Here is a 26184-nt window from a genome sequence, read left to right on the forward strand (position 1 = left end):
TCGAAATCACAGGAATAATTCAGATGTTGCTCTAAGTCAATTTTTTTCCCTCTTCTTTATTTACTTCAGCTCCACCACTTGAGAAACCCATTATTTGCCTGCTCTTTATTGAGTATCCAATGATGAAAATAAATTGATACCACCTTTACTGTGCATTTCCCATAAGGTTGGTATGGCACAGAGAAGGAACTGGTTTAGTTTCCTTCTAGCTTGAACCGGGGAAGACTGTTTTATAGCCCTTCAGCTCCAGCCCTCTGCAAGCAGCCGAGAGCAGGATCATTAAAGGCAGGATTTAGAGGCTGTGGGCTTGCATATATATTAATTGGGAGCAAAGTTTGTCAGACACTTTGTAATGAGTGAGGAGGAAAGCATCTGGGCTGGATCTCAGGTACCCAGCAGCAAGCTGGAGGAAAAAATCCCCTTGCAAAAAATAAGAATTAAAAAAAATAATAAAATGATCTTGCCTTGTTTGGAGATCAGAGTGCCAAATATAGAGCCTATCACATTTCCTTCCCTCCTCCTTCCGAAGTTCATCCTTTTGAAGTGCACTTTCAATGGGATGTGGATAATTGACTCTGTGAACAACTGGCCGACTGCTCTGTTGGTTTAACTGATTGGTCTCAGTTGCTGATTCCTGTTTTGTTTTGGATGATTTTCAGCTCAATTGCCCCGTCAGCTACAATTAGTCCCACTAATATGACAGCTGGAAGGTCACAGATGAGTCGCTCTGGTCACAGGCATGGGGGCAGCCAGGAGGTACTCACAGCGTGGTGTTCTCAGCTTCATGGTCGTGTGCCGATAGCTTGCTTAAATCAATGGCAGTTGCAAATCCTGGTGTAAAACGGATCAAAAGGGATGTGTGATTTGCTGCTCACACAGGTAGGGTGACTGACTGAGGAATAAGTTTGCAACAGCTTTTGGATGGTTGCAAGTAACTTTTGGATGAATTTTTCTTTAATGAGACGAGAAAGCTCCTGTTTCTGTATAAAGGGAAATGTGGAGTGCCTGGGCTTCCTCTCACACACCAGAGCAGCAAGGAAAGGAAGCAGAAGTGGGATAGAGTCGTAGGTACATCCTGTGGCTCTTTCAACAGATCCACACTGTTGTGTTCTGTGGTTCCCGTGATATCTGCCATTGTTTTGGGCTTTATTTCTTCTACCCACAATTTACATTTGGAGGACTAAAGTGGGAAAGGCAGCAGCAGACAAATGGATGGAGGACAAGGGATCATCTGGCTTCTTAAATTAATAGGGGATAGATACATGGAGGTGCAGGTTAGATGTTGGACTCTTGGGTCTCACGTTCTCTCTTTGGCCATGGTATGGCCAAAATGATATCGCAGAAAATGTAGTCTGGTTGTATACTTGGCCTTTTGTATAAGAAAGGAGACTTTAGGTACCCAAAGTGCCTAGGTCAGCCCACTGTTGAATTTATATAGTTCCAAAAGCCAGTTGGAAGGCCAGAGTTGAAGATGGTTCACTCGTGAAGCAAGGTAGTGTTCCTGATGAGGTTCTGCAAGGGTCTGGTATGGTTATTTGGTACTTCCTTTAACTGCTGAGGTGATGGAAAAGAGGATTTGCAGATTCAATTTGCAGGTGACCCCCAGCTGGGAAGGGCTCCCAACAGCCTCACTGAGGAGGTCAGACTTCCAGATGACCTCACACAAGCTGGGGAAGGTGGTGTGAAAAGGGTGATTTGTGGGCTGATGAAGACAAAGTCCTACAGCCTGACAGAAACTATCAGCAATGCCAGCGCAGGATGGGACTGTTTCCATTAGGTGAAAAGATGGTGTCAGAAAATGCAAGTAGCTTATGGATCAGGCAAGAAATACCATCATGAACTTCAGACAGGGTGATTTGGGTTAGACAGTAGGGTAAACTGAAATGATAGAGATGGGGAAAATATGAGAGTAAACCATCAAGAGAGGCTAGAGTCCACTTCACAGGAGACTTAAGAATTGGTGGGGCAAGCGTTCATCAAGGGTGACACAGATATATTTGTTCCGGCTGCTACAAAGCACAGGTTGGAGAAGGTCCGCAGATCTCCTTGGGGTGAGATGAGTATTTTGCCCACTCCTTTTGTTTCATTAATGAAACATTCACATTTCTATAAGGAGCACATACTATCTGAAAAAACTTTTGGCCAGGGACCAAATTTCTCCTCAAGCAGCTTGATGGGAGCTTTGCAGGCAGCCCATGTGCCATGCTATTGTGTGTGTGAATTCCAGTTGAAGGAGCTCAGGTCTGGTCTAATGGGACCATACAGCCTACACAAATCTCCCCTTTATTTCTCTGGAAGCTGTGCTTTCTGTGGACACCTGTGAGGACCAGAGATCAGTGTGTTGTGCTGAGCTTATTCCCTTTAAATCTCATGTAGGACTTGTTCCCAATGCAGATAGCTGGTGCTTTTAAAAAGCCTAGCAGCAGGAGACCTCTTCTATCAGTTTGTTTCCATCCATGTTTGGGCAACACAATGAATGCAGATGTAGTAGGAAACTTTTGATTATCTATAGGGTTTTTTTCTGTGGCAACTTCAAAGCTCTGTGGTTAGTTACATTCTGAGACTTTAAATGGATATGTCTTGCGTTCAGAGCTCTGATTTAGTTTTCCGGTTTAATCTATTGTCCAAACATCATTAATGTTGTCTTTGAGGCATGGGACAGCTTTGATGGAGTATTTTTTTCATTTCTGGCCATCACCCTGTGCAGCCATAAACAACATCCTGCTTGCTAATGAGAAAATTCAAGTTATTGCAGTCACATGTCTTGTGGAAATAGACTGGAGTGGAAGGAGAGAAAAATGAACTGACTTTGCTCACTTTCCACCCGCAGCTGGCACGAGCATTTGGATTACTGACAGTCAGGAGATGTTTCCACAGATTGAGATACACCATTAAAAAGCAGGGTCATCTGGTGAAAATGAAATAATTATTTTCATAGATGTATCATGAATTCCTTAATTCCTGCTTTTATGAGTTACCTTTTCTGCCTATAAGCATCTATACCCCTTCCTGATTAATGCCCAGTTAGCATGTCAGGTGTTGGGCTCAGCTACTCCTAACAAATTGAGGTTTGTGGAAGAATTTGGCTTGTATTTCTAGCATGAAGTGAGGGATCAGGATCCTCCATTACATACCCAGTAAATCAGTTTCAAGATGTTGATAGCCTACGCATTGCTTTCCTCATCTTCTGTAAAACTTTTTATTCGGAAAGTAAAGCTTGTGTGTGTATGTGACCTTGGAAACACCTGGCAGAAGCTGGTCAAGGTCTTGGTATTTACTCCTTGTTGCGCCATGACAAATGTTTGCCAAAGATTTAGGAGGCGGGCAGCTGGTCGTGATGCACAGCCCCATGTTGAGTCCTGGTTTGGGGATAATAATGCAGCAACAAGTGGCAGTGGGAAGTTTTAGAGCACCTTATTCCTTCTTCATTGGGAAACCCATCTTGTTAGGGAGAGCCTGCCCTGCAACAAGCTGGTGTTACTGGCTCTGGCCGCATTGACAACCAATGTTATAAGGTGGGTATGTTGGTAGCAGCTTCACAGCATGGGCCCATCTCACGTCTTGTCTGTACAGGAGCTTGACTGGCAGAAACACAGGATTGGGATATGGTGTGAGGGCTTGCCCAGGGATGCAGCTGTCTTATGGCTGCATAATTTTGCTCTGTTTGGAAAGAGGATTAAAGTGGCATGGATAAGTGCGTATAAATACTAGCTGATCACCGCAATGGACAGGTTTTACAAGAAGCTGTCCTGCTTGCTTGCAGCCAGAACTGGGTGTGATCCATATTCCAGATTGGTGAGAGTTGCCCAGCCTGGTGGTGCCTCTTGAAGTGCTTGGCCTGCATTGTGACACCTTTCCGTGGCATTTGCACCCTTGTAACCACACTGACCTTTTGTCTGCCTTCTCCCTCCACCAAATAAGTTGACGACATTCATCATCCCAGTCTGTCCCAGGGAACAGCCACTGGTGTTGCATATGTGTAGGGGGTGGGTGGTTGCCAAGAGCAGGCTGGAGGATCTCCTGCACTCCCTGTGGTTTCTCCTCTCACCCTGTGTGTCTTTGCAGAACATGGCTTTGTTGGCTACTCTGAAGAGCTTATGTTCAACAACACGCTGCCAGACTACAGCCAGGGGGAGTCATTCTTCACTGTTTTTGGAGTGTTTTTCCCAGCTGCCACAGGTACAGTTAAGTTTTATCCTCCCTCTCTTTCCCTCCACTGTCACACCTTGGAGATGAGCAGAAGCAAGGTGAGCGGGATGGTACTTGGCCATAGCGGACTCATATGGTTGGCAAAAAATGCTCAGACTTTCCTCCAGCACCTCAAGTTTTACCCAGTCCTGTTTACTTGAATGTGCTCTTCTGTCTCTCTGTGGTCAGAAAGTGCTGGACAACGCTATGGGTTGATGGAGTGGTATAAATCCTTCCCTGCCAAGGAAAAGGCTCAGGCACTGGTCTGAGCCAATGCTATCAGCCCACAAGATGTCAAGCCTTTGTAAAAAGACTGATTTATCTTTTAAGATAAGCCTTATGACTTGATTGCACGGGAAGGGTAGGAAGAGCACGGGAGGGCTTTCCTTACCATAGGCAGATGGCCAGGCTGGGCTGATGCCATTGCTTATGGTACTCACCCACCACTCTGCACGGTGTCACAGATGCATCTTTGCATGGTAACAGAGCTCACGTTTATCATCTTAATTGAATACTTTCATATTATTCATTCCCTTAAATTACTGGGAAGATTCATGTCCACTTTCCAAAGCTGGCAATCTCCAGTGGGAATAAAATAACTATTAACTGAAGTTAATACCTTTTGTTGATGCTGTTTTTAAGCTATAAAAAGTACCAATTATAAGTAGTTTCCATAGCAATGAATCATTGGATTACAGAATGAATTTTCAGAGGATTAGCTCTAAGCAGCTCAGTGGAAGTTGTTCATAGAATTGTGGTACAGAGAGACAAAATAAAGGGTTTTGTGAAACAGATGGGACTGGAGGAACGGACTGATGGCAGAAGTCGTCGTCAGGTGTATACAGTGCAGGACTTCAACTTTTCCTTTGAAATCCTCTCCCAGCGTATGAGGCTGGCTATTGCCTCGCTGTAGACATCCTCCTGGAAAACTCACCTGCTTGAACTATTGGCACCATGGAGAAGTTGCTTTGTTCTTTCTACCTGGCCCAAGCGAGTCCCCCAGCCAAAGAAAGAGACCTTTCTCATGAGCCCTGCCTGTGGTGCAGGAAAGCAGTTTTTTCCAGCTCCCTGGTTATAGAAGAGGCATAGTTATGAAAAGCTGTGCAGAAAATTGCAATGATTAGCCATGTTAAATGGTTCTTCATCACTGCCAATGCTTGGCTGCTAGGAAGAATGCCAAAGCTAATAGATATAATTTATTTAAAGCCCTGGCAGGCTGTTGCTTTGTTAGTTAGCAGTAGTAATACCAGTAGTAATGTTAAACATTCTCTGAAAATAAAGTTTGGGGTGATGTATAATTACTTTGGTTGCTGCACAGCTTTTTCATGTGTACTTTTTAATTGCTTGGTTATTTACAGGATTTAAGTTATTCCTTTGGAATAGCAGTGCCAGTGGTACTATATAACATTGCTATTGCTCTCATTACTGCTGTTTGTAGCACTGTGGAGTTCAAGAGCCTCATAAAACACAGGGTTGTGTTCAGTGCTCTATCTGGAAGAACATGTGATGTGCTTAAGAAACATTTATGATGGGCATCAAGACTTCTGTGCTGCAGATCACAACTGGGGAGCCCAGTGCAATTGCAGCAGCTCTGGGAATAAAGCTGACAACTCCCAGGGCTGGGGCAATGGGTGGGGGCTGGTTCCCCCATGTCCCACCTGACCCAGGCTGGCTTAGCTTGCCTTCTTCTCTACGATGGGGGTGTGATGCTAGGGCTGAAGACGGGACCCTTGATTTCTCAGTGTTCCACATGCTGGAGCAGAGCTGCTTCCCACTGCATTGCAGGTGCTGCCTGGATGCAGCCCGAGCCCGCCAGCAGGACAGGCGGTCCACGAGATTGAAGATGACACTTCAGGGATGGGTTTGGCAGTGGAATTAATATCAGGCTGGAGAGATGTGGTAGGATTGCCAGTGCCTCTGGTGGAGGGCAGGCAGCGTGATGCAGATTGTGAGCAAGTGGCTGTGTCAGACTCCAGCAACTCCACATGAAAGGGAGTGGCAGGGACATGGGAGCATCACTCCCAGGTTATCACCTCCAGCCTGTGCTCCTGCTCCTGCCCAGCACCATCTCCAAGTGGTACCTATCTCTGCTGGAACCCCTGCAGTGACCCAGCTGGAGTGCTGGAAGTGAAATCCTTTGTGTTAACAGAAATCAGGGGAGAGTTTCAGCAAAACAATGTTGTTTAGTTTTGAGGGGTTACTTTGAGCCAGTTTGAAACATTTCTTTGACCCCAAAAAACATTCTGTTTATCTTTAATAAATAAATGTTCTGTTTACTCTTCTTAATTTTTAGCATATGCTAGTTTACAGTCTAAGATGCTGTTTTGAGAACAAAGGTTTTTTTAAAAAATGTTTAGGAAATTGTGAAACAAGATGTTTGGGCCTTTTTGGTATGAAATGTTCCTCTTTGAAGTGAAACGGTTTTGATCTCTTTGGGGTAAGCTCTTTCTTCTCCCTCTGAAATGGTTATCTGAATGCAATTGAGCTAAGTTTGGTCTCTGGGATATATTGAAAAGTGGCTTTAAGTTGCCCTTTTCCACCAGAAATAGCAGTGAAAGGGAAACTACGGAAATACTGGCTAGTAGCTGTAAAAGCAAAGAGGGGCAGCCACTTCAGGAAAAGGGAGCAGGACCTGAGGGGAGACCCTTGACAGACTGAATGGGCAGGAGGAGCAGCTGAGTGTGCTTCAGCTGCAGGGAATGGGATGGTCGTGCCAGCCTTTCAAAGACCGGTAGCAACATGCTGCCTCTTATGAGCATCCTCCTTGGATTGCTTCACTCCAGGTTGGGTTGCTTTCTCTGTTTCTCTGTATTTTATTGGTACAACTCCAGCAACACAAGTGAAGTTATCCCAGTTTTATGGTTGAGCAGTAGTAAGCAGAGGCTGATCTGTTTACTTCCTGGGTAATAGCTGTTTAAGCCATTTCAGCTGGATATGCAGTGTAGCTGGTTTACTCCTTCAAGTTTGTAATTTAATAATCAAGAAGTAGCTCATTCCAAAACATAGCTTTAGAGCTGGTTTAAATGGGAGTGAATGGGCATGGAAGAGTTGTATTTGCTGTCTTCTATCAAAAAGACTAACTTTTTGATGTGAACATAACCCCTATAGAGATTCCGTGCATTAACCAGATGTTTTCCTTTGTGTTTGTAAACACCTTCTTGATGCACATGCTTTGCTGCTGTGCTGTGATATGCAAACAGCCAGCTGCCCATCTAACCAGGGCTTTGCATGGGGAAGGAGTCTTGGGAGCTGCCTGCCCATGTTCACCTCCTAGCAGCAGCCATGCGACTGTCATTGCACTTTTAAAATGAAGTTACACGCTGTTTCTGTTGTGCAGAGAATGTTTTTCTACTAAACCCCTGAGGTTTCCTGTCTAATGAAAGGAGTGTGTTGTCATGTGATACAAGAAAGTAAGATGATGTTTGAAGTGGTGTTAGTGGAAAATACAGAATCATAGGATCATAGAATGGTTAGGGTTGGAAAGGACCTTAAGATCATTAAGTTCCAACCCCCCTGCCATGGGCAGGGACACCTCGCTCTAAACCATATCACCCAAGGCCTCGTCCAACCTGGACTTGAACACTGCCAGGGATGGAGCATTCACAACCTCCTTGGGCAACCCATGCCAGTGCCTCACCACCCTAACAGGAAAGAATTTCCTCCTTATATCCAATCTAAACTTCCCCTGTTTAAGTTTTAACCCGTTGCCCCTTGTCCTATCACTACAGTCCTTAATGAAGAGTCCATCCTCAGCATCCCTATAGGCGCCCTTCAGATACTGGAAGGCTGCTATGAGGTCTCCATGCAGCCTTCTCTTCTCCAGGCTGAACAGCCCCAACTTTCTCAGCCTGTCTTTATATGGGAGGTGCTCCAGTCCCCTGATCATTCTCGTGGCCCTCCTCTGGACTTGTTCCAAGAGATCCATGTCCTTTTTATGTTGAGGACACCAGAACTGCACACGATACTCCAAGTGAGGTCTCACGAGAGCAGAATAAAGGGGCAGGATCACAAATATCAGTATACTGAAACCAGTTCTGAAATAAATTGTATTTTGCATTTGCAAAATGACAGCAAATGGATTTAGAAGTTTTGGGCTAAGCTATTCGATGATGTAAACTGGCACAACTCCATTGAAGTCAATGGAAAGCTGCCAGTTTACATCAGTGGAGAATGTGGCCCTTTAAAAAAAATTAGCTACAATTCTTATCTAAGATTTTCCATTCTTCATGTCTTGGATGAATTAAAAAAAGAAAACAAACCCAAAACTTTTACGTTTTATAACAAGTTCACTGGAAAATGCATTGGGTGTTTGTAAGTAGTCATATCTACAGTTATAAACCATGGCTGGTGGAGTTAGAAGCCAGAGCTGGTGGTGATGATTGTGCCTAATGTGCAGTGTAGGTGGTCCGCTTGTGCATGTATTCAGCTCTTGGATGATGCCGAGGACTGGGTTATGTTGGGAATAGCAGCAATGTAGAGACTGTCTCAGCTATAATTTCCTGGCTGAGTTGACCGTTTTGTCATGCTTCCTTGTCCAGAAGCTTTGTCATTATCTGCTGCTGTCTGAGATAATAGACAGTGTGGAAAATCCAGCCTGCTATCTCATTGAAACAGAGAGGTGGATAATTTTCTCTGTGGACAACCTGCAGATATGACTGCTGAGCTCAGAATAGATTGGCCATTTCCCTAGGGACAGGTTTGTGTCTGGAGGAAGGAACGTCCGAACTTCTCTGTGTCATTGAATTTTATATGCAAGTGTAGGGTTTTTCTTCTGTTGAGTAGCTAGAGTCTCTGGAAAGGCTGTTTGAGGCTACTCACAAGCCAGATCTGTTATTTGGCAGTCAGTGGCAGAGAATATGGATGGTGAAGATTGCTTTGTTTTGTTTGAAAACTAACCAGGTTTCATTGAAAAGTGGGGTGGACGGTGTGCTGCTCACAAAAGACCTTGTCAGTACTGCTCTTTGGCAGCTCTCATCTTGTCTGGAGAATTACCTTTTGGGAGGTGGTGGACAGGTAGCTTTGGCATTGTCCATGAATCTGTACTATGAGATTGTCCATACCTACGGACTGATCGGGTTAGAGATGAACTTGCAACACAGAGAAGATGGCTTTGGCCTGAGTGGCTGAGAAATCTGTGTTGGTTCCCTCTGTGGTGGCCGTGGCCTTTGGCAGTGGAAGCCATGAGACTCTGGTGATCTGGAGATGCTGACAGAAGCTAATGGTGTGCACTGGCCTGGGTCTGACCCCTAGCTGCTGCCAGGCAGGAGGTCAGGCACCCGTGTCCAGATCCTGTTTATGTGGGCTCTGGCAGGTGATCTCCTGGCTGCTCCTGAATACGTGTGGGTCTGTGGAGGGAGCAGTGAGGAGGCCTGGGCTGTGCAGTCATCGCTGTGCTGATGACTCACATGTCTTTAGCTTTTTTCATACCCAGTCCAGCAAACCCCATTTTGGCGTTTCCCCAGTGCTTTGCTGAGGCAGGAGTTTGGATGAGGGAGAGGTGAGTCAAGCTCAAGCTGCAAGATTCAGAGGTGGTGCTAGATGTTTGGGAAACTTGGCCAAGAGGCACATGAGATTAATAGCAGTCCTGACAATAGTTTGCACCCTTTGAAAGAAAAATTCAGAGTATTCTTAGCTTTCTGCTTTGCCTCTGAGTTGCAAAGTAGCGTGCCCAGAGTGCTTCTTGGAGACTTCATGCCACATGATGTTTGTGATCATTTCCACCAGCTTCTGCCTTCTTGACTTTTCTCACCTCCAGCTAAGCCTATTGTGTGGCTGCTTAAAAGAAGCAGTGCTTGGAAGCTTTATCTGTGGAAAAGCACACCAATTGACAGGCTTTTAGCAGGGCTGTTCAGAAGTACATCCATACAATAGTCTTCCAGGAGAAAATTTGGACTCATTTTGATTTGTAATGTTTTCGGCATGGTGTCAAGGATTTAAATCTGCTCTGAATCTGGAAGACAGCTCTTCCAGGAGCTGAGGAATGCCAGGGGCCATGGGGACTGGCGAGTAGCTGTTGGGGCTCTGGCTCTGTGGTGGAGGGGAGGACAGAAAAAGATGTTTGCTGAATGGAATGATCAAAGGGGGAAAGAAAAGAAGATCAAGGAAAAAATATTAATAATGAATAAATAAAGACTTGGATGCTTAGCCAATGTGTTTGGCAACATGTGGGTGCCTTGTGCTCATTAACTGGCTCTTCTCATGGCAACACAGTGAGGAGAGGAAGTGTTAAAATTCCCATCATCAAACAAGGAGATGGAGCTGTAAAGATGTGCAGCAACACCTGGGACAGAGCAGGGAGATGAGCCGCTGTTCCTCCATTAGCAACCAGCTGTTGCTCCTTGTTGTCAGTCTATCAGTAGCCATGGTCTGTAGGGAAGGATCCATCTGGCTGGTCTGGGTTTGTCCCCTTTCTTCTGGGATTTATCCCATGGTTCCCTTCTACCCTTTGTCAAGGGAGAAAACTCTTCCAAGCAGCAATCAATGAGCTTTAAAATGCAACGGGGTGTTGCTGCTTTAGAGATGTTATCACTCCGATGTGCTGCCTGGAAGCCTTCATCAGTCTTGTGCCCTCTGAAAATAAGGGATGACTGCTGGACTTGGCAGCTGAGTGGCAGAACGACGTGCGGTTGGTTCCCTGCTGCCATGGCTGGCAGATGCTGTGAGTGCCGTGGCGCTGGCATCCTTTTTCTCATTGTTGTTCTGTGGTGATCTCACCCCGGCTCCCAGGGACCATCCCATGAGCGCTGCTGGCTGGCATCTGGCCCATATGCCTTTATGAAGACGTTAGTCTGACATCTGAGGGGCAAGATAGCAATGGACAGGAGTTAATGTCTTAAAAAGACTCTTCTGTCCTGACTTCAAGTTGTCTGAATTATCAAGATTCCAAATCACAGATTTTTTTTTTATTTTATTGCTTATTTATAGCAGATATCTGAAGTCTTCTAGGAAAAGTTTTCAGATAATGTGACAAGAAAAGTTGTGTTTTCTTGGTAAATCTAGTATGACTCCTCCTTTAAGTATAGGCAAAGCCTCACAACCAGTTTGTACCTTGGGTTCCTAGCCTCAACATGGAGACTGTAATCCATTGCTTCATCCTGTTTCCCTTTCTTGCATCTTAGATGCCAGTTTTTTAGGTTAAGGACCATTCCTGATTGTACAGTACCCTGTACTCTGGCCTAAAATAACAGTTCAGTACTTTATTCTTAGTCCTACCACATTTTCTACATGCTGCTGGGACAATCACTCCCCTCTCAGCGCTTCTTTTCCTATCTGCAAAGTAGAGATAATGCCCGCTTCCAAAGCGGATCCCTTGGCTGGAAGGTGCCAGCTACTTGCTGAGCACTGTTATTCCCTCTGCTAAATGCACATGTGATCGTCATTAAGCACAGACAGGCCAGGCCATTTTGTAATGGTGGTTGTCCCCCATGAATGCAGGGAACTGTAATGGATCTGGTCTGGAGGGGGGTGGTACCACCTGCTGAATGCACTGCTGTGATGAACAGTAGCATTTATCTTTTCAACAACTGGGCAGCACTGTCTTCTGTGAGGTTTGCACTAAGATAAGATGGGTTTTGTTCTGCTTCCCCCCCCAGCATTGTTCAAACTGGACAAAGGGTTCTTTGCAGATGTGATATTGGTGGCTTGCTTCAAAGACATGAACAGTTTCTTACCAAGCATCAATGGAAACCAATATTTGTGTGTATGGCAGTGCAATGAAGTGATATTGTTACTGGTTAATCAGTTAACTGATTGATTAAATTATATAACATATTGTAATACCTATTATATATGCTATAACTTAGATTAAATTGCATCTATACAGGTGTGATGGCTGGGTTCAATATGAGCGGAGATCTCCAGAAGCCTGCTACCAACATCCCCCTGGGGTCTCTGGCTGCTATTGGCACCTCGTAAGTCATGAATTGGGAAAAATTTACTCTTTGGAGACTGCCCTGGATGTGACCAATCTATTTCACATTCCCATCAGCCTATTATTACTAAGCCATCTGGAAAATTAAAGGCTGGCTGTCATTCAAACCATTATCCATTACAACCACCAACTCTGGGTGGGTTAGAGAATAGGTTCGTTAATGCCGATGTAATCAGTCTTTCCTTTGCTGGGTGGGAGCTGTGTTGGTGCTAGAGCAGTTGTGCTGCTGCAGCCTGGCTGTCCCAGAACAGGATCAAAGTTCTTAAAGGCCTGGGGTGTGTGATTTTGTCACTTACTACTGTTGATTTTGAAGTGCTTTATTTTTCTGTATAAATAGAAAATAATAAAAAAATCAAAATACAATTTTTATGGGAAAATGGGGCTAAGACAGGTGAAATGACCCTACAAGGCCAGAGGAATGCAGGAGCCCTTCATCCCAAGAGTTCACTCCCCAGGAAATTCTGCTTTCCAGGAGTAAAATACTGTTACATATTAAAAACCCCACAGATCTCAGTAGGTTTTCCTGACTTTTTCATTGTCACCTAAATTGCTTTTGAAATTATTACTTTTAATTGTGTACCAAGGTTTAGACAGAAAGGATCTTTACAATTTAGAGGGATTCCTGCCAAAGTCGGTGCTTGTTTGAAGTGAGGGGATTCTGTAGGACACAGAAGTATCACAGATGGATGGACTGTGGCCATTTACATCTCTGCTGTCTGGGCTTTGCAGACAGACTGAATTATCCCTTCCACTGAGTACTGGAAAGGCCAGGGACACCAGAAGATGATCATGGCTGCGGCTGTAGAGCAGGCTGGCTGTGGTGTTTAATGTTACTGCCAGATGAGGGGACCTCTGTACCTGCACAGTCATAGAATGGTTTGGGTTGGAAAGGAGCTTTCAAGGTCATCTAGTCCAACCCCCCCTGCAATGAGCAGGGACATCTTCAACTAGATCAGATTGCTCAGAGCCCTGTCCAGCCTGACCTTGAATGTCTCCAGGGATGGGACATCCCTTGCCTCTCTGGGCAACCTGTGCCAGTGTTTCACCATCCCATCATAAAAAATGTCTTTCTTATGTCTAGTCTGAATCTACCCTCTTACAGTTTAAAAACATTACTCCTATAGGCCCTATCAAAAAAGTCTGTCCCCAGGACTGGGTTATTCTCCCCCGCACACATCGATAGTGCAGGTAGCTTCCCCTCAGGGGTACTGTAAGGTCATGCTGCAGCTGTTCCTGGTACATTGTAGTGGGTAAGAAACATGGACTGGTGTTAAATTAATCCCTGAGGCTAAATAGTGCAGGAACAGCCCATGCAGAGTGATTGAAGACACAACCTGCTGGTACTTGACTGTCTCCTGTCTCTGCTGATGAGCAGAAATACCAATGGTCTTGTCTTACTGGAAAAAAAAACACTGTGTTCTTATTGTTTGCAGGTGGTTTCTGTACATGGTCTTTGTTTTTTTGCTGGGAGCCATTTGTACCCGTCAGTCGCTCCGCTATGACTTCATGATAGCAGAGAAGGTAACTTGTTTGAATAACCCAGTGTAGTTTTATATAATGGTGCTTTCAAGTGGCCATCTGCCTCACTGAATGATTGAACTTTCCAAAGCCTAAGGAATCATAGAAATTCAGGGGGATTTTCCCGTTGCAAATCTCAGTGCAAAATTATTTGTATAATTTTGCATTCACCAGCATGTCCAGTAATGCTGAATCTTGGCCTAATCACCCAGCAATAGCTTTAAGAGCTAAAATATGCTAATATGGTCTAATGATAAATGCTGTATTTTATTCAGTGTTTCCTTTCTCTTTGGTGAAAGCTTCGATCAGATTGAAATCTCTAAAGAGCCCTGCTGCCTATCTTTACTAAGTCAAGCGAAGCTTACATTTCCACATCTAGTGGGCTATAATTGCAGGGCCAACAATAGGATTATTAAACTTGAGACATTGCACATGGGTGTATATACGTGAGGGAGGTTTGCAGTGTTACAGGCAATGAACCTTACCAGGTTTCAGGCCTTGAAAAAGACAGCAAAAGATTTTGCTGTGTGCTGTTACCTTACTTTAGATGGGATACAGAAGGGCTATGTTTCTGTTATTCAGCATTATCAGGAATCATAGGTTCACCATATTTGACACTATTTCTTGTGATTAATTTAAAATGGAGATGTTTGCCATTTATTTAATTTGTAGCTAAAATGTAAAATTGAAAATCTGGCTTTGTTTTCTTTCTAAGTAATTGTAGCTCTAGAAGTCCTCCAGCCCCCCCCAATAAGCTCCATATTATTGGTGTGGCTTCTGCTAAAGTAAAAAATCATCTCTGTTTCAGGGAAAAAAAGAATGAGCCTACCTTCTCTAAGGCAATGTCTTTGTATGTTAATGACCTAGTAGGTGAAAAGTACAGTAACTAAAAGAATCAGTTTTAAATGAATCCACTGAAGAGACTGTTAAAGCTGTGGTTTAACTTCAAAACCCATGGGGTTGTGGAATGGATGAAAAATCTCACAGTAAAGAATGTGAAGATATTAAATAATGTTAAATATAAAAACCAACCAACCCAAGCCCCCAGAGAGCAAATTCAGTTTCCTTTTCCCTAGAATGGAACAAAACAGTGGTGCAATCCCAATATTCATGTTGCTTCTTTGAGTTATTCCAAGCTGCTTTAGATTTTAATGACTTTGTTTGAAGAGAGAGAGGCGGGGAGAGATTATTACACATCCAAATGCTCCCTTTCTGTCACTCACAGGTGAGCGAGTGGTTGGCTGCTTTTCTCCCTTACAATACTTGTTTGGCTTTTGAAACATAAAAATGAGATTCAGTAATTTCACTTCTAATGAGCTCCAAGTGCCAATTTCTTACAAAGTATTCACACTCCCCATGCTCAAACCCCCCAGCAAATCCTTTCATCAGCCTCGGTGAAAAGGACTCTCCCCTCTTCCCCTGATTTGAATGCCAAGTAGTACATTTAAATGCAAGCACTTTTGGCAGCTAAAATAATATGTGGTATCTAGCACAACTGTTTGTGTCTTCCAAGTATTTCTCAAGGCAGGGCATGATTAGAGGAGAGGGAAGGGAAGATTCCCCATTAAGTCTCTGTCTGTTGGTCTAGTGGAAACTGATAATTGCTTATCTTTGCCTCAAGTTTCTTCTGTCCCACAAGATAAAATTCACAAGGCCAAGTGGACTTCATGGGGAAAATAAATGTTGTGGTAGGAAGTTTTGTGCGATTCTGGACCCCAACGTTAATTTTACACGCCTTTACCGAAGAACAAGCATTTTATGGCTTTCTATCCAGTCTCCTCTTTGCTGTGTGCAGGTTTTATACATGAGGAAAAGGCAAATATAGCTTGAATCATCTTTAGCCATGTACGTTTTTGTAATTCTTTCTAATAAAGCATGTGCCGCCTGACTTCAACAGGGGCAGAAGCTGGGAGGGGCCATGTTTGTTTAGACCTCATTTTCCATGAGAGGAGGGCTGGGAGCAAAGGACATGTGTGATGCAGGGGACCTGCATTCAGTGACATCCTCTGCCACAGATGTCTGTCTGGATCTGCTGCAGTGGAGTATGGGCAGGATGGGTCTGGACTGAAATTTGGGGGTATTATCCCTGCCTGGTGTTTCTGCTGGTGTTACTCCCCCCAGCCTTGCCTTTCTCTGTGGCTGGCTGCTGGTTGTCAGACATGTATGGTCTTGCAGGACTGGGGGATGGCTCAGGCGACCCCAGACCTTAGTCTGCTTGGCTGTATCTGCTCACGTCCTTACACCATGGCACCAGGAGCACTTCCATTTCAGGGCTTTCTTGATCAGTGTTCATGTTGTGGGGTTTTGTGTATTTGGGTGGGGGTTTTTTAGATGTGCTGTCTGTGTTTGCAGCACTGAGGACCTGTGCAGAGGGACCCCAGTCCTCATTCTGTGTGACAGTCCATGAGCTACCCAGCTTTCCCTCCATGCATATAGGAGATGCTCCAGATTTGAAAGGGTGCTCAATAGAAACCAGTAATAAAATCAGCCTTTTTAGCAATGTGGTTTTAAAGATTTAAGTTTTGTGTTGGCCAAAGGAAATTCTTTTCTCGTCGAAGACAGGAAAATAAGGTCATTGTATTATATCCTTCAGAGCGTATTTTTTGAGATGCCATTTGTTTAAGCGGCAATTTTGATTTGGTTTTACTGTGGGTTTCTTTCAGGATTGGTTTTCCCCTCTGGGACCCAGGGGTTTGTCTTCCTGTTTTGGATGGTTGGAAGCCTGGGCAGCTTTTCCTGTATGATGAGCACTGTATATAAGTGATCTCTCCTGAAATAAACTCACTTCCAGTTACTTAAGGGGAATCTAATAGCTGCTGCTTTGGTGCAATTGCTCTAAGTGGCAAAGAATTTCTTGGATATGAGCTTGTCAAATGGCTCTGTCGGTACAGGATGTTCAGTATTAAATTATTTTTATGGGATAATTTTCCTGTATTAATTGCTTGCACTTTATACCACAGACCAGATAAATTGCTGCTTTCCTAAGACTCACTCTGTTAATTTAGCGGTGTTATGAAATACATGTGATCTCTTAAAACACATGCGTTTAAGACTGCTCGGGGGTCTTTAAAGAACAATATTATCAACTTCTCATTCTGTCTGCTTCCTCTAGGTATCCTTGGTGGGTTTCTTGTTTCTGCTAGGGCTGTACATCTCGTCCCTGGCCTCCTGCATGGGAGGGCTATATGGAGCACCCAGGATCCTGCAGTGCATTGCTCAGGAGAATGTAATCCCCAGGCTTGCTTTCCTTGGACATGGGGTTAGTCAACCTTTCTCTGATATTGCTGTCAAACCTTCACCTGAAGGAAAAGTGATGATTTGAGAAGCCAGAATGGCTATGTGTTTATAGGGTGAGATGGGGGATGCATGAAATGCAGGGAGGGGAAGGCTTAGGTCCTGGTACCTTATGCATGTGCAGAAAAGCCAGGGAATGGATGGTTTTATTATAAAACCAAGAGGCCAGCTGCCTGCAGTCCTTTCTCTGCCTGTCCCCTGTGCTGCACTGCCTCTGTCCCAAGCTCTCCCATGGGGTTCCCATGCAGGAGCAGCCCTGCTTCACTTTCAGCATCTCATTCACCCACCTCTGTGCTCCAGCCCCAGGCTGTCTGTCCTACCTCTGTGCATGGACAGCACTTCCTGGGCTGCTGTCAGTCCCCTCCCTCCCTCAGGCCCACTTCTTTGAGATGTCCCCAGTAAAACAACTACTCATGAAACAGCTTTGCCCATGGGGATTTTTGCCAATGCGTTATTTATGCTGCTGTTGACCCTAACCATGACTGAGGGAGGTTCCTAGCTTTTCTCTGCCCTCCTGTCCAGGGAAGAAGCCTGAAGATTTTGTCCAAGCATGTAATGAAATGGATGGTAACTACCTCTATATTTTTTTTTCTCTTTTTCTTCTTCCATGCACATTTTCCTTGAGCTGTTTCCTCTTTGGTAAGCTCATAGCTGAGTATGTGACTAGTTGTGGTGCTGTGGATTCAGCCTGTGTGTAGTGGAGAAGGGGACACTTCTTTGTAAGACAAAGTGCCTTTTGAACACTATAAAATAAAACCAAACAATAGATTTGAAAAGTTAAGTTAGGGGGCTGCTAAGCTTGAGATATGCTTTGAAACAGTCTTGTTTTGAATATGACAAGAGGTTTTCCTTGTCCTCACAAATAATCCTTATTCACATGAGATGTTTTACTGAGATCAACCAACGTACCAGTCACTAAGGACTCTGTGGTCTTGGACTATACATTCAGCACAAACTACTTTTTATGTTCTTTCCTTCTACAAAGAAAGTAATTCCATCACTCTCAATAGCCTGCAGTACCTTGCTGCTGTCTCTCAATGGCTGGGAAACCTTACAGTGTTTTACTCCTTCAGAGCAGCTTGCAAACCAGCAATAAAATATTTTACTATATTGGAATTTCTGAATGTTTTGAAACAGTTAAATGTTTTATAATGATTTTCTATCTTTTTTTAATGTTTCTCAAAGTAATTTTCTAAAATTAAAGTCATAATAGTAGCAATAATAATAACAATAAATAGAAAAAATTATAGGAGAAGCAGTAACGACAGCAAAAACTTCCAGCTCCTGAAGGCAGTTGTCAGGTGATCCCAGAACAGGCTGTTCTCCACTTGGCAACCCTCATGAAATTCTCAGGGATGTAGGAAACCTGACTGCAAAGTTGATTCCCTGTCTTTCTATGTCAAATTATCTGCTCTGAACTTCGTACAGGCAGAGGGCTGTGGTGGACAGGGCTCAAAAAGAGGTGAGAAATCAAAGGCAGATCACTCTTTCTCCTTCCTTCTCTCTGCCACCTTGAAGGTTGTCTAGGTTGGCTTATGGATAGTTAAGTTTGCCTTTACCTATCTGGTCCACATCAGTTCTTTTCTGTGGTTCAAGAAAGAAAATCACCATAACACCAGCTGATGGGAAGGACAAGAGTGTTTTCTGCGTAGTTAAACCTGAGCTTAACTTAGAGCAGAAGAAAAAGGAGTAATTTCCATTTGAACTTTGTGTTTATTAAAGAAGCACATGAAGTAAGAGAAAACCTAAGATGTTTTGTAAGGTCCCTTGTAAGATGTTTTCAGCAAGGTCTTTATGCACAAGCTTCTTGGGTACTGAAATGTCAAGAGAGTCCTTAGCCCAAGGTAGGGCATGTTAGACTTGGGATTAAAGTTCATGAGCTGAAGGTTCAAGTCTTTTCACCCCTGATGCCCTTTGCTTTGTTTCTCTTTTTCTCCTGCTTTCCCTGCCTTCACCCTACCCCAAAGAGGAGAGCAGGCAGTGTTTCTCCTGGCTACCTGCCTTCTGATGCATTCCCAGCATTACTGGGGACTGACTCCTGCCTTCCAGCACCCTCAGCTGCCAAACCTCTCTACTGCTTTCCTCCTGCCACTGGGCTGAATGCAACTCGGGTAATGAAAAGAGGAAAACCCGAAGTGCAGAGGCTCAGCAGACCATTAGCTCAGCCCCATGTCAGGGCAGGGCCAGAAGCTGCTGATGTGAAGGCGGCAGTGCTCCATAGAGGCAGAGCTTCTTTGACTGTGTCTGGAAGTGAAAGCCTTTCCAAAGGCAGCATAAGGGAGCCTTGTAGGTAGGCAGTGATACAGAGTCCTGAAGAGAAATTAGAGACAAGCAGTTAACTCTCATTAATGCGTTTTATTGCCAGATGTCCCATAAGCCTCACAAATCTTTCTGAAGGTTTATTGCTGCTTTAATGACATTGTTTTACCATGGAGATAGGGAGTGAGAGTGGATGAATTTTCCAAAGACAAAGCTTGACTAAGGCTCAGAGGTGAGGTGGGAGCTCAGCAGCTTTTGGCTTCCACTCTGTTCTTTAATTTATTAAGCTGGTGAGCCTCTGCTTACACATGCATGCATGAATTTCATGACTAAGGGAGTGCTGCAGACTACCGGGGTAACCACCCATGGCATCTAAGCAAGTGGGAAATCCTCAAAGCAAGGTTAATGGTTATTAGCTTTAAATGAAAGTTTGTTTTCCTTATGAACTAGAAAGGACCCAACAAGACTCCAGTGGCTGCAATTTGCTTGACGAGTCTCATCACCATGGCTTTTGTCTTCATCGGGCAAGTGAACATTCTTGCTCCCATAGTCACCATCAACTTCATGTTGACATATATTGCTGTAGACTATTCCTATTTCTCAGTCTCCTTGAGCTACAACATTCAACAGAAACCTGACAAGACTCAAATGGAAAATGCTAGACCTGCTCACTCTTCCCAGCCTTTAATTTTCAACAAGCCCTCCAGCCGTGCAGCAGATGGAATAATTCAAAGCAGATCAAATGGCACCTTGCTGGAATTCTCAAAAGACATGGACCAGCTTTTTAAACCATTTCATAGTGAGCCAGGTGTTTGCAAAAATGAAGAAGCCAAGAATTCAACCCAAAAGGTCAAACAAAAGAAGGCAAAGAAGCCAGCTAAGCAGACATTACAAGACAGCTTTCTGCTGGATCTCCATCGTGATACTCCCTCAGCTCAGTACAGCTGGGATGAGACCACAGAGCCTCGTAATGACACCTGTGAGGACCCGGCTAAGCAGGACTGTTGGTGTGATGCAGGTCCATGCTCATCATCCCCTGCAGATGCCCAGCGGAAAACCAGGCTGCTGGGGCAGGGAGAGCAGCTCTGCAGTGAAGTGCCAGCGCTCTCTAGCCAGAGAGGAGCAGGTAAGGGCTGTAGGAGACAGGCATCCCTCTGTTCACAGGAGAATGGTTTATAACCTTAGTCCTCCTGATGCTTTCCTGAAGGCAGGTGTGAAACTAGCTTTATGCAGGGCTGTCATTCAGTGATTTGTAGCAGTAATATTTATTCCAGGTGAGGGTAGAGTTCATCACAGTGCATCACAGGAGAAGTTCCAACGCAATTTCCTACGGAAGATTCATCACAGGAAAGCAGGCAGGACTATATTTACTGTAGGGTTGTTTACTCTGTGCTCATTATTATACACATGCATGCTTAACACTGCACATTAAAAGGTTTTGAGTATATCTTGGGATTTACTTCATCCTGGTGGGGGGGTAGGAGGGAGCTGTGTGAGTCTAAAATTGAGGCTATTAAAGTGTGGTGGACCCCAGTCCACAGGAGGAGCCTGTAATTCAACATCCACAGCTAAGAGTCTGAATTTCTTTTGTTGGTGATGTGGGTATTTGATAACTGTGCATTTGCTTGGAGTTTGTCATCTCAGTGCTGTAGAGGTTTGTCAGCATTAGTCAGCCTGAGGAGAAAAGTCGTATTTCTTTTTTTGTTTGTTTTTTTTTTTTTTAATCCCCATGAAATTAGGGAAACCAAGGCAGAGACAGGCAGGTTTGGCCTTCAAATGGACTCAATACCAGAGCTGGCAAGTTTTCTTTCCTGTTTTATGCTTTTTATTTCCTAGCATTTCTTATTTCGTTTTAGAGGTTTCAATCCAACTCTGCCATAGCCAGCTGTCCTCTGTTTATCTGGAATCTGGTAATGAAAGTCAGAGAAAAAACACCACATTATAGCTCCAGTTTAATGCCTTTTTTTCTTTTTTTTTTTTTTTTAATCTTTTTTTCTCCTGTGGTTTTGGTTTTGGGTTTTTTTTTTGTTTGTTTGTTTTGTTTTGTTTTGTTGGTTTTTTTTCTTTTCTGTAGAATCATCTATAAAGCAACAAAATCCAGAGCTGGGAATTCAGCAGTTACCAGAATCCTTGTACTCCAGATTCTGCAATCACTGGGTTTCCTTTGCTGGTGTAAGTAGTTGTCTTTTATTTTGAGCACTGATTTGTGATTGTAGAAAACAGAAGGAAATTCATCACTTACTGCAGTGTAATACACTCTAGTACTTTAAAATGGCTTTTGATTCTAATATCCCAGGTCACTTGAATTAAGTACTCAAGGTACCATGCATCCAGCAGTTCAAATTCAGAGAAAGCGAGATGGTGTATTAATTAAAACCACTGCAACAACAGTAAAAAATCCCAACCCACCCGACCCAAAAAGACCCACATTCCAAGACTGCCATACTAGGACTTCAGAGATGCGTGGCTGGCTGGGAAAAAAAACAGTGTCCCTTTTATCACTGTGTGCCAGCCTGCTTTTACTTGCTGTGGGATGGAGTGAGACATCAGCTTCAGTACTATGTTGCTCTCATTTATGAGCCAGTTTCTGCAGGCTCAGGGTGGGGTTTCATTGGTGCTGACCTCCTGATACCAGCAGCCCAGCTGTGAAATTCCATCTTTTGAGGGAGGAAAGTGTAGCATTTTGCCAGCATGTTGCTTTAAAGAATAAATAACTTCTAAATAACTTCTGTCTGAAGCTGCTGTGGAGTTTAAGACATTTAAATTTATCTTGGAAAGATGGATTATTGGGCAGATGAAAGGAAAAGGGTCAGATATTCATGATGAATGAACCATGTGGCCTTACTGCATGAATGGGGATTTGATGACAGTGTGTAAAATATAACAAACCCACTCAAACAACACACTGAACCCTTTAAGTTTAATCCTCAGATGGAGTTTGACACTTACTTTTCAGATTTGCTGCTGCTGCCAGCAGGCAGCTCCTGCTGAGGGGTCCCACTGGACTGCAGCACTGGGGTAGGGTGGATGTGGAGGCTCCTCTCTAGTGATGACATCTTTAGAAGGCTGCACATGGATGCTGCCTCTGGGCTTGGTAACTAAGGGGTTCCCAGGCACATGTCATTGGGCAGCGGTCAGCTCTCTGCCTTCGCAGGGGAACTTGCTTATGGAGATGACTGACATGTTCACTAAAGCAGATTTGATTTCCTTTCAACTGGGAGGAGGTTGCAGCACAGCTGAGGAAGGATCAAAGGTGCAAAATGAAATCAAAGAAGCAAAAATCAGATACATTTACTCATCCTGGCTCTTTTTCCCTCTGCTGTCTCTCTTGAAGTTTCACCAGTTGTGTCAGTCTGGACTCATTTACAATCACAGAATCATAGAATAGTCAAGGTTGGAAAGAACCTTAAGATCATTTAGTTCCAACCCCCTGCCATGGGCAGGGAGGGACACCTCACCCTGGACCATGTCGCCAAAGGCTCTGTCCAACCTGGCCTTGAACACCGCCAGGGATGGAGCATTTACCCCTTCTTTGGGCAACCTGTTCAGTGCCTCACCACCCTCACAGTAAAGAACTTCTTCCTTTTGTCTAACCTGTGCACGCTGCTGGCTCATGTTCAGTTTCTCATAGACCAACACCCCCGAGTCCTTCTCTGCAGGGCTCAGAGCTTTTTGAGCTCGTTCTTTGCATGCTGCCCCTTCCTCTTTCTAAGCTTGCCAATGAAGACGTTAACCCTGCTCCCATTATTATGCCCCTTCAGCCAAACCTACCACCTGAGCTGGTAAGTCTCTGGGTACTCCTCTTAGAATATTCCAAGCAGAGACCCATGCTGCCTCTAGGACTCAGGGTAGCTCAGTGAAAGCTACCTCCATGCTGCTGAAGATGACACTGTAAACCTGCGCTGTCTCTCCTTTTAACAGTGAGCCCAAATGAGGCTTCTTATCACACAAGAACCTCATTACCAAGAAACCTCAGCCGTGCCATATCAAGTCTTTTCAGATAACACTGGATAGAAATGCTCTGCATGTGGCCAAAAGCCACACACTGTGGAGTGTTTTGCAGGCAGGAGTTGACTTAGTTCCCCAGGGGTCCTGCTGCATCACCAGCCTCAGCCACCAATACCGAAGAATATCCAACTACCCACATAGTTGCAGTTGGCATCATTGTGTAAGGAGAGTCTCTGTTGCGTCCCATCCTGGGACATTACGAGGAAGATGCCTAAAAGGAAACGCTCATAAGGATAATTCCAAGTGGCAGTGTCCTGGGTCCTGAATGTCTGTGTCTCTTACGCACCACTGCCAAGAAGACCCTGAGAAAGATGGAGGGGCAGAGATGCCATTGAAGCACTGGTTTTATATGCATTTAAAACCAAGATTCAGCATTTCTGGAAAAACAAACCAAACCATAACAAACCCAGCATTTATTGGTGGTCTCATGAGAACTTGAAAGATCCAGCACTGCCTCAGTTCTTAAAGAATTTCTGCTAGAGTGGCAATGCAAACTCCTCTTGCCAGGTTAAGGAAAAAAATGCCCCCATGGCAGGGGGCTTGGAACTAGATGATCTTAAGGTCCTCTCCAGCCATAACTGTTCTATGATTCTGTGAAACTGTTGACCCAGTGTCAGGCTGTGTCTGAAGGTGCACAGTCATCCCCAGGCACCTGCGCTGCCAGCTCTCCTGCAGGGCCAGAGCAGGAGGTCAGTGGAGCCACTGGGCTGTGCAGGAAAAGAACTGTCAGGCTGTCATCGCCACGTGAGCTTACAGACTCTGGGGTAACCCCAAAGCATGTCTTCCCCATAGGTGATCGTGTCCCTCATCATAATGTTTGTGATTCAGTGGATCTACACCCTTGTCAGCCTGGGTGCGGCAGTTATTGTGTATTTCTACATTGGCCAAGTGAGCCCAGGACTCCCCCTTGGTGAGTATTATTTTTTTCCTGTATTATTAAATCTGCTTAAAAATTCATTAAGCCTTAATTTAACTTAATGAGGGATTGAGACTCTGGTGTTTAATATGCAGGTGACACAGTGAATGATGCAATTTTGTTTCGTTGCTGGTTTTAATAAATTTTCTCTCCACTTTTATATTGGATTCTAACTGTAACTGACATTGGTTTGACAGTTTGAACATTGTGCTTATTGCTTCATTATAATGTACTTGAAATGGCAAAACAAGATACTAATACTAAGACTTAACAAGGGTGGCAGATTGTGAATGTGTCACAGCAATGAGAAAAATCTGCTGTAAATGCATTTTAATAAACTTAATCTAAACCCACCTGAGAAAAAAATGGTAATTATGACAAATATCTCATTAAATCTCAACATTCCTAACTGCAGAACAAGAGAGCCTTTGATTCCAGAACTAAACAGGTTGACTATGTTGGGAATGTAATCTTGGAAAATACTTTAAGGCAGAGGGTATTAAAAAGGTCTGTTCATGTGATCGGCTTAAACAAGTTCAAAATTAAACAGTGAAGCACATTCAGAAAGAAGCTCATGAGAGCCCACAGCTCCTTAGCACAGCCATGGGAGGGGTTTGTGTTTGTCTGTGTCTCTGAAGGGAGAAGGTGATATGCACACAGTGTGCACATACTCATGTACTTATGCATACATACATATGTAGGTACACACATACATATGTAGGTGCATGCATCTGTAAGTACCTGCATGTGTGGATGTACAACTTTTTGTCCAAGATGAGAAAAGTCAAAAGAGCCTGAGTCCGTGTGCCTTTTAGGCAATGCAGAAATAGCTGCCCAGGTTTCTTTAGGTGAAACATTATTAGGCACCAGGTAAGTAGGCACTAGATTTCAAAAACCCAGACGATGAGAAACAAAAAAATAGTTGTCACTCAGGAACCATCAAAACACAGCTCAACCATTCTTCTCCTTCTACTCTTATGTGACTTCTTTTCTGTGTATTTGTGTGGAATAGTAGAAAAGAGCTGAGACTGTGGATAGTTCTTGTTCATTTGTATCTTTTGAGATATATCTAAGTTTTAACAAAATGTTTTACAGGCCCTCATATTAAACAAAACACAAATTATGTTTTCAGGCTTTGGACTTTGCCTTTCTGTGCTCATAGTGTTATATCTCTGTTATCTGCTTTTGAAATATGTACCAAAAATGACTTAAAAAGAATTTCTCAGTCAGTATGTAGAGGATTTTGGAAGGTGATCTGAGAAATAGCAACGTGATTAGATATTTTTTCTTGGTTTGTTTTGTACATGCATTCCCATGCATACAGTAAAACAATGCACAGCAAAGAAAAAGTAGAAATGAACCCTCAAAGTTCAGCCTGATTTTTATTTGGCTGTGAGTGAATGTTGTTTTGTGGTCACATGGCATCCAACAGTCTGTGAGCATGTTCTCCAAAGGACTGAATGACCTTTCTGTCTATAAAGGGTGGGAGACACTAGATGAGAGATGCTTTGGATTAAGGACTAGATGTAGACCTCCGAAGCAAAAATACTTTTTCTCCTCTCTTTTTCTCCTCAGCAGTCTAAGCCAGCAGGAGCTGCTGGATCTCTAGTCTCCTCCCTGTCCCTCAGCACAAACTTCTGCTGCTTTTGCTGCCAGCTCTGGCACTTCCCTGCTCACTGCCAATGCAGGAAACTAGCTACAGTGAGATCAGAAAAAATCAGCGTTGGTATAATAAGTTAAGACAGCTCTCCATGGGGTCAGACAAGAAGGAATGCATGGTGAGACCACAGCCACTCTGGCTGAGATCATCTGAATGGCTCCTCTCTTCCACCTATCCCTGCAGTGTGAATGATATTTGCAGTCTGGGGAGGAAAAGGTACTGCAGTGGGTGTCTGTGCTATGCTCATGGCTTTATGGGAGTTTAAGAACCCATTGGTCTGGGGAGGGATAGCTGTTCTCTCTGCGGAATTTGAGTTCATTTCTTGACAATGGCTTAAAAGCCACACTATGTGGGAAGACTGCAAGAGTGTTCTCACCATCATGAAATCTTTGGGTACTGAAGTCTTATAAC

The 26184-nt window shown here is 44.0% G+C and overlaps 1 protein-coding gene across 5 annotated transcripts in view; it reads left to right on the forward strand.

Moving 5' to 3' along the window:
* SLC12A8 (solute carrier family 12 member 8) overlaps window positions 1-26184 on the forward strand; it is a 58517-nt gene that overhangs the window by 28615 nt on the left and 3718 nt on the right. For 3 of the 5 annotated variants that reach the window (XM_061370009.1, XM_061370008.1, XM_061370012.1), the window contains 7 exons: window positions 4066-4179; window positions 12011-12098; window positions 13552-13639; window positions 16749-16895; window positions 19640-20315; window positions 21264-21361; window positions 23990-24107. In XM_061370009.1, the coding sequence (XP_061225993.1) occupies window positions 4066-4179; window positions 12011-12098; window positions 13552-13639; window positions 16749-16895; window positions 19640-20315; window positions 21264-21361; window positions 23990-24107 (1329 nt within the window). The remainder of the gene's footprint in view (window positions 1-4065; window positions 4180-12010; window positions 12099-13551; window positions 13640-16748; window positions 16896-19639; window positions 20316-21263; window positions 21362-23989; window positions 24108-26184) is intronic. The other 2 variants (XM_061370011.1, XM_061370013.1) reach the window with 2 other exon arrangements.

This window comes from Neopsephotus bourkii, unplaced genomic scaffold (assembly GCF_033783945.1).
Source record: "Neopsephotus bourkii isolate Nb327-2 ecotype Australia unplaced genomic scaffold, CSIRO-AGI_Nbou_v1 NB_1526, whole genome shotgun sequence".
In the NCBI taxonomy this organism is placed as follows: Eukaryota; Metazoa; Chordata; class Aves; order Psittaciformes; family Psittacidae; genus Neopsephotus; species Neopsephotus bourkii.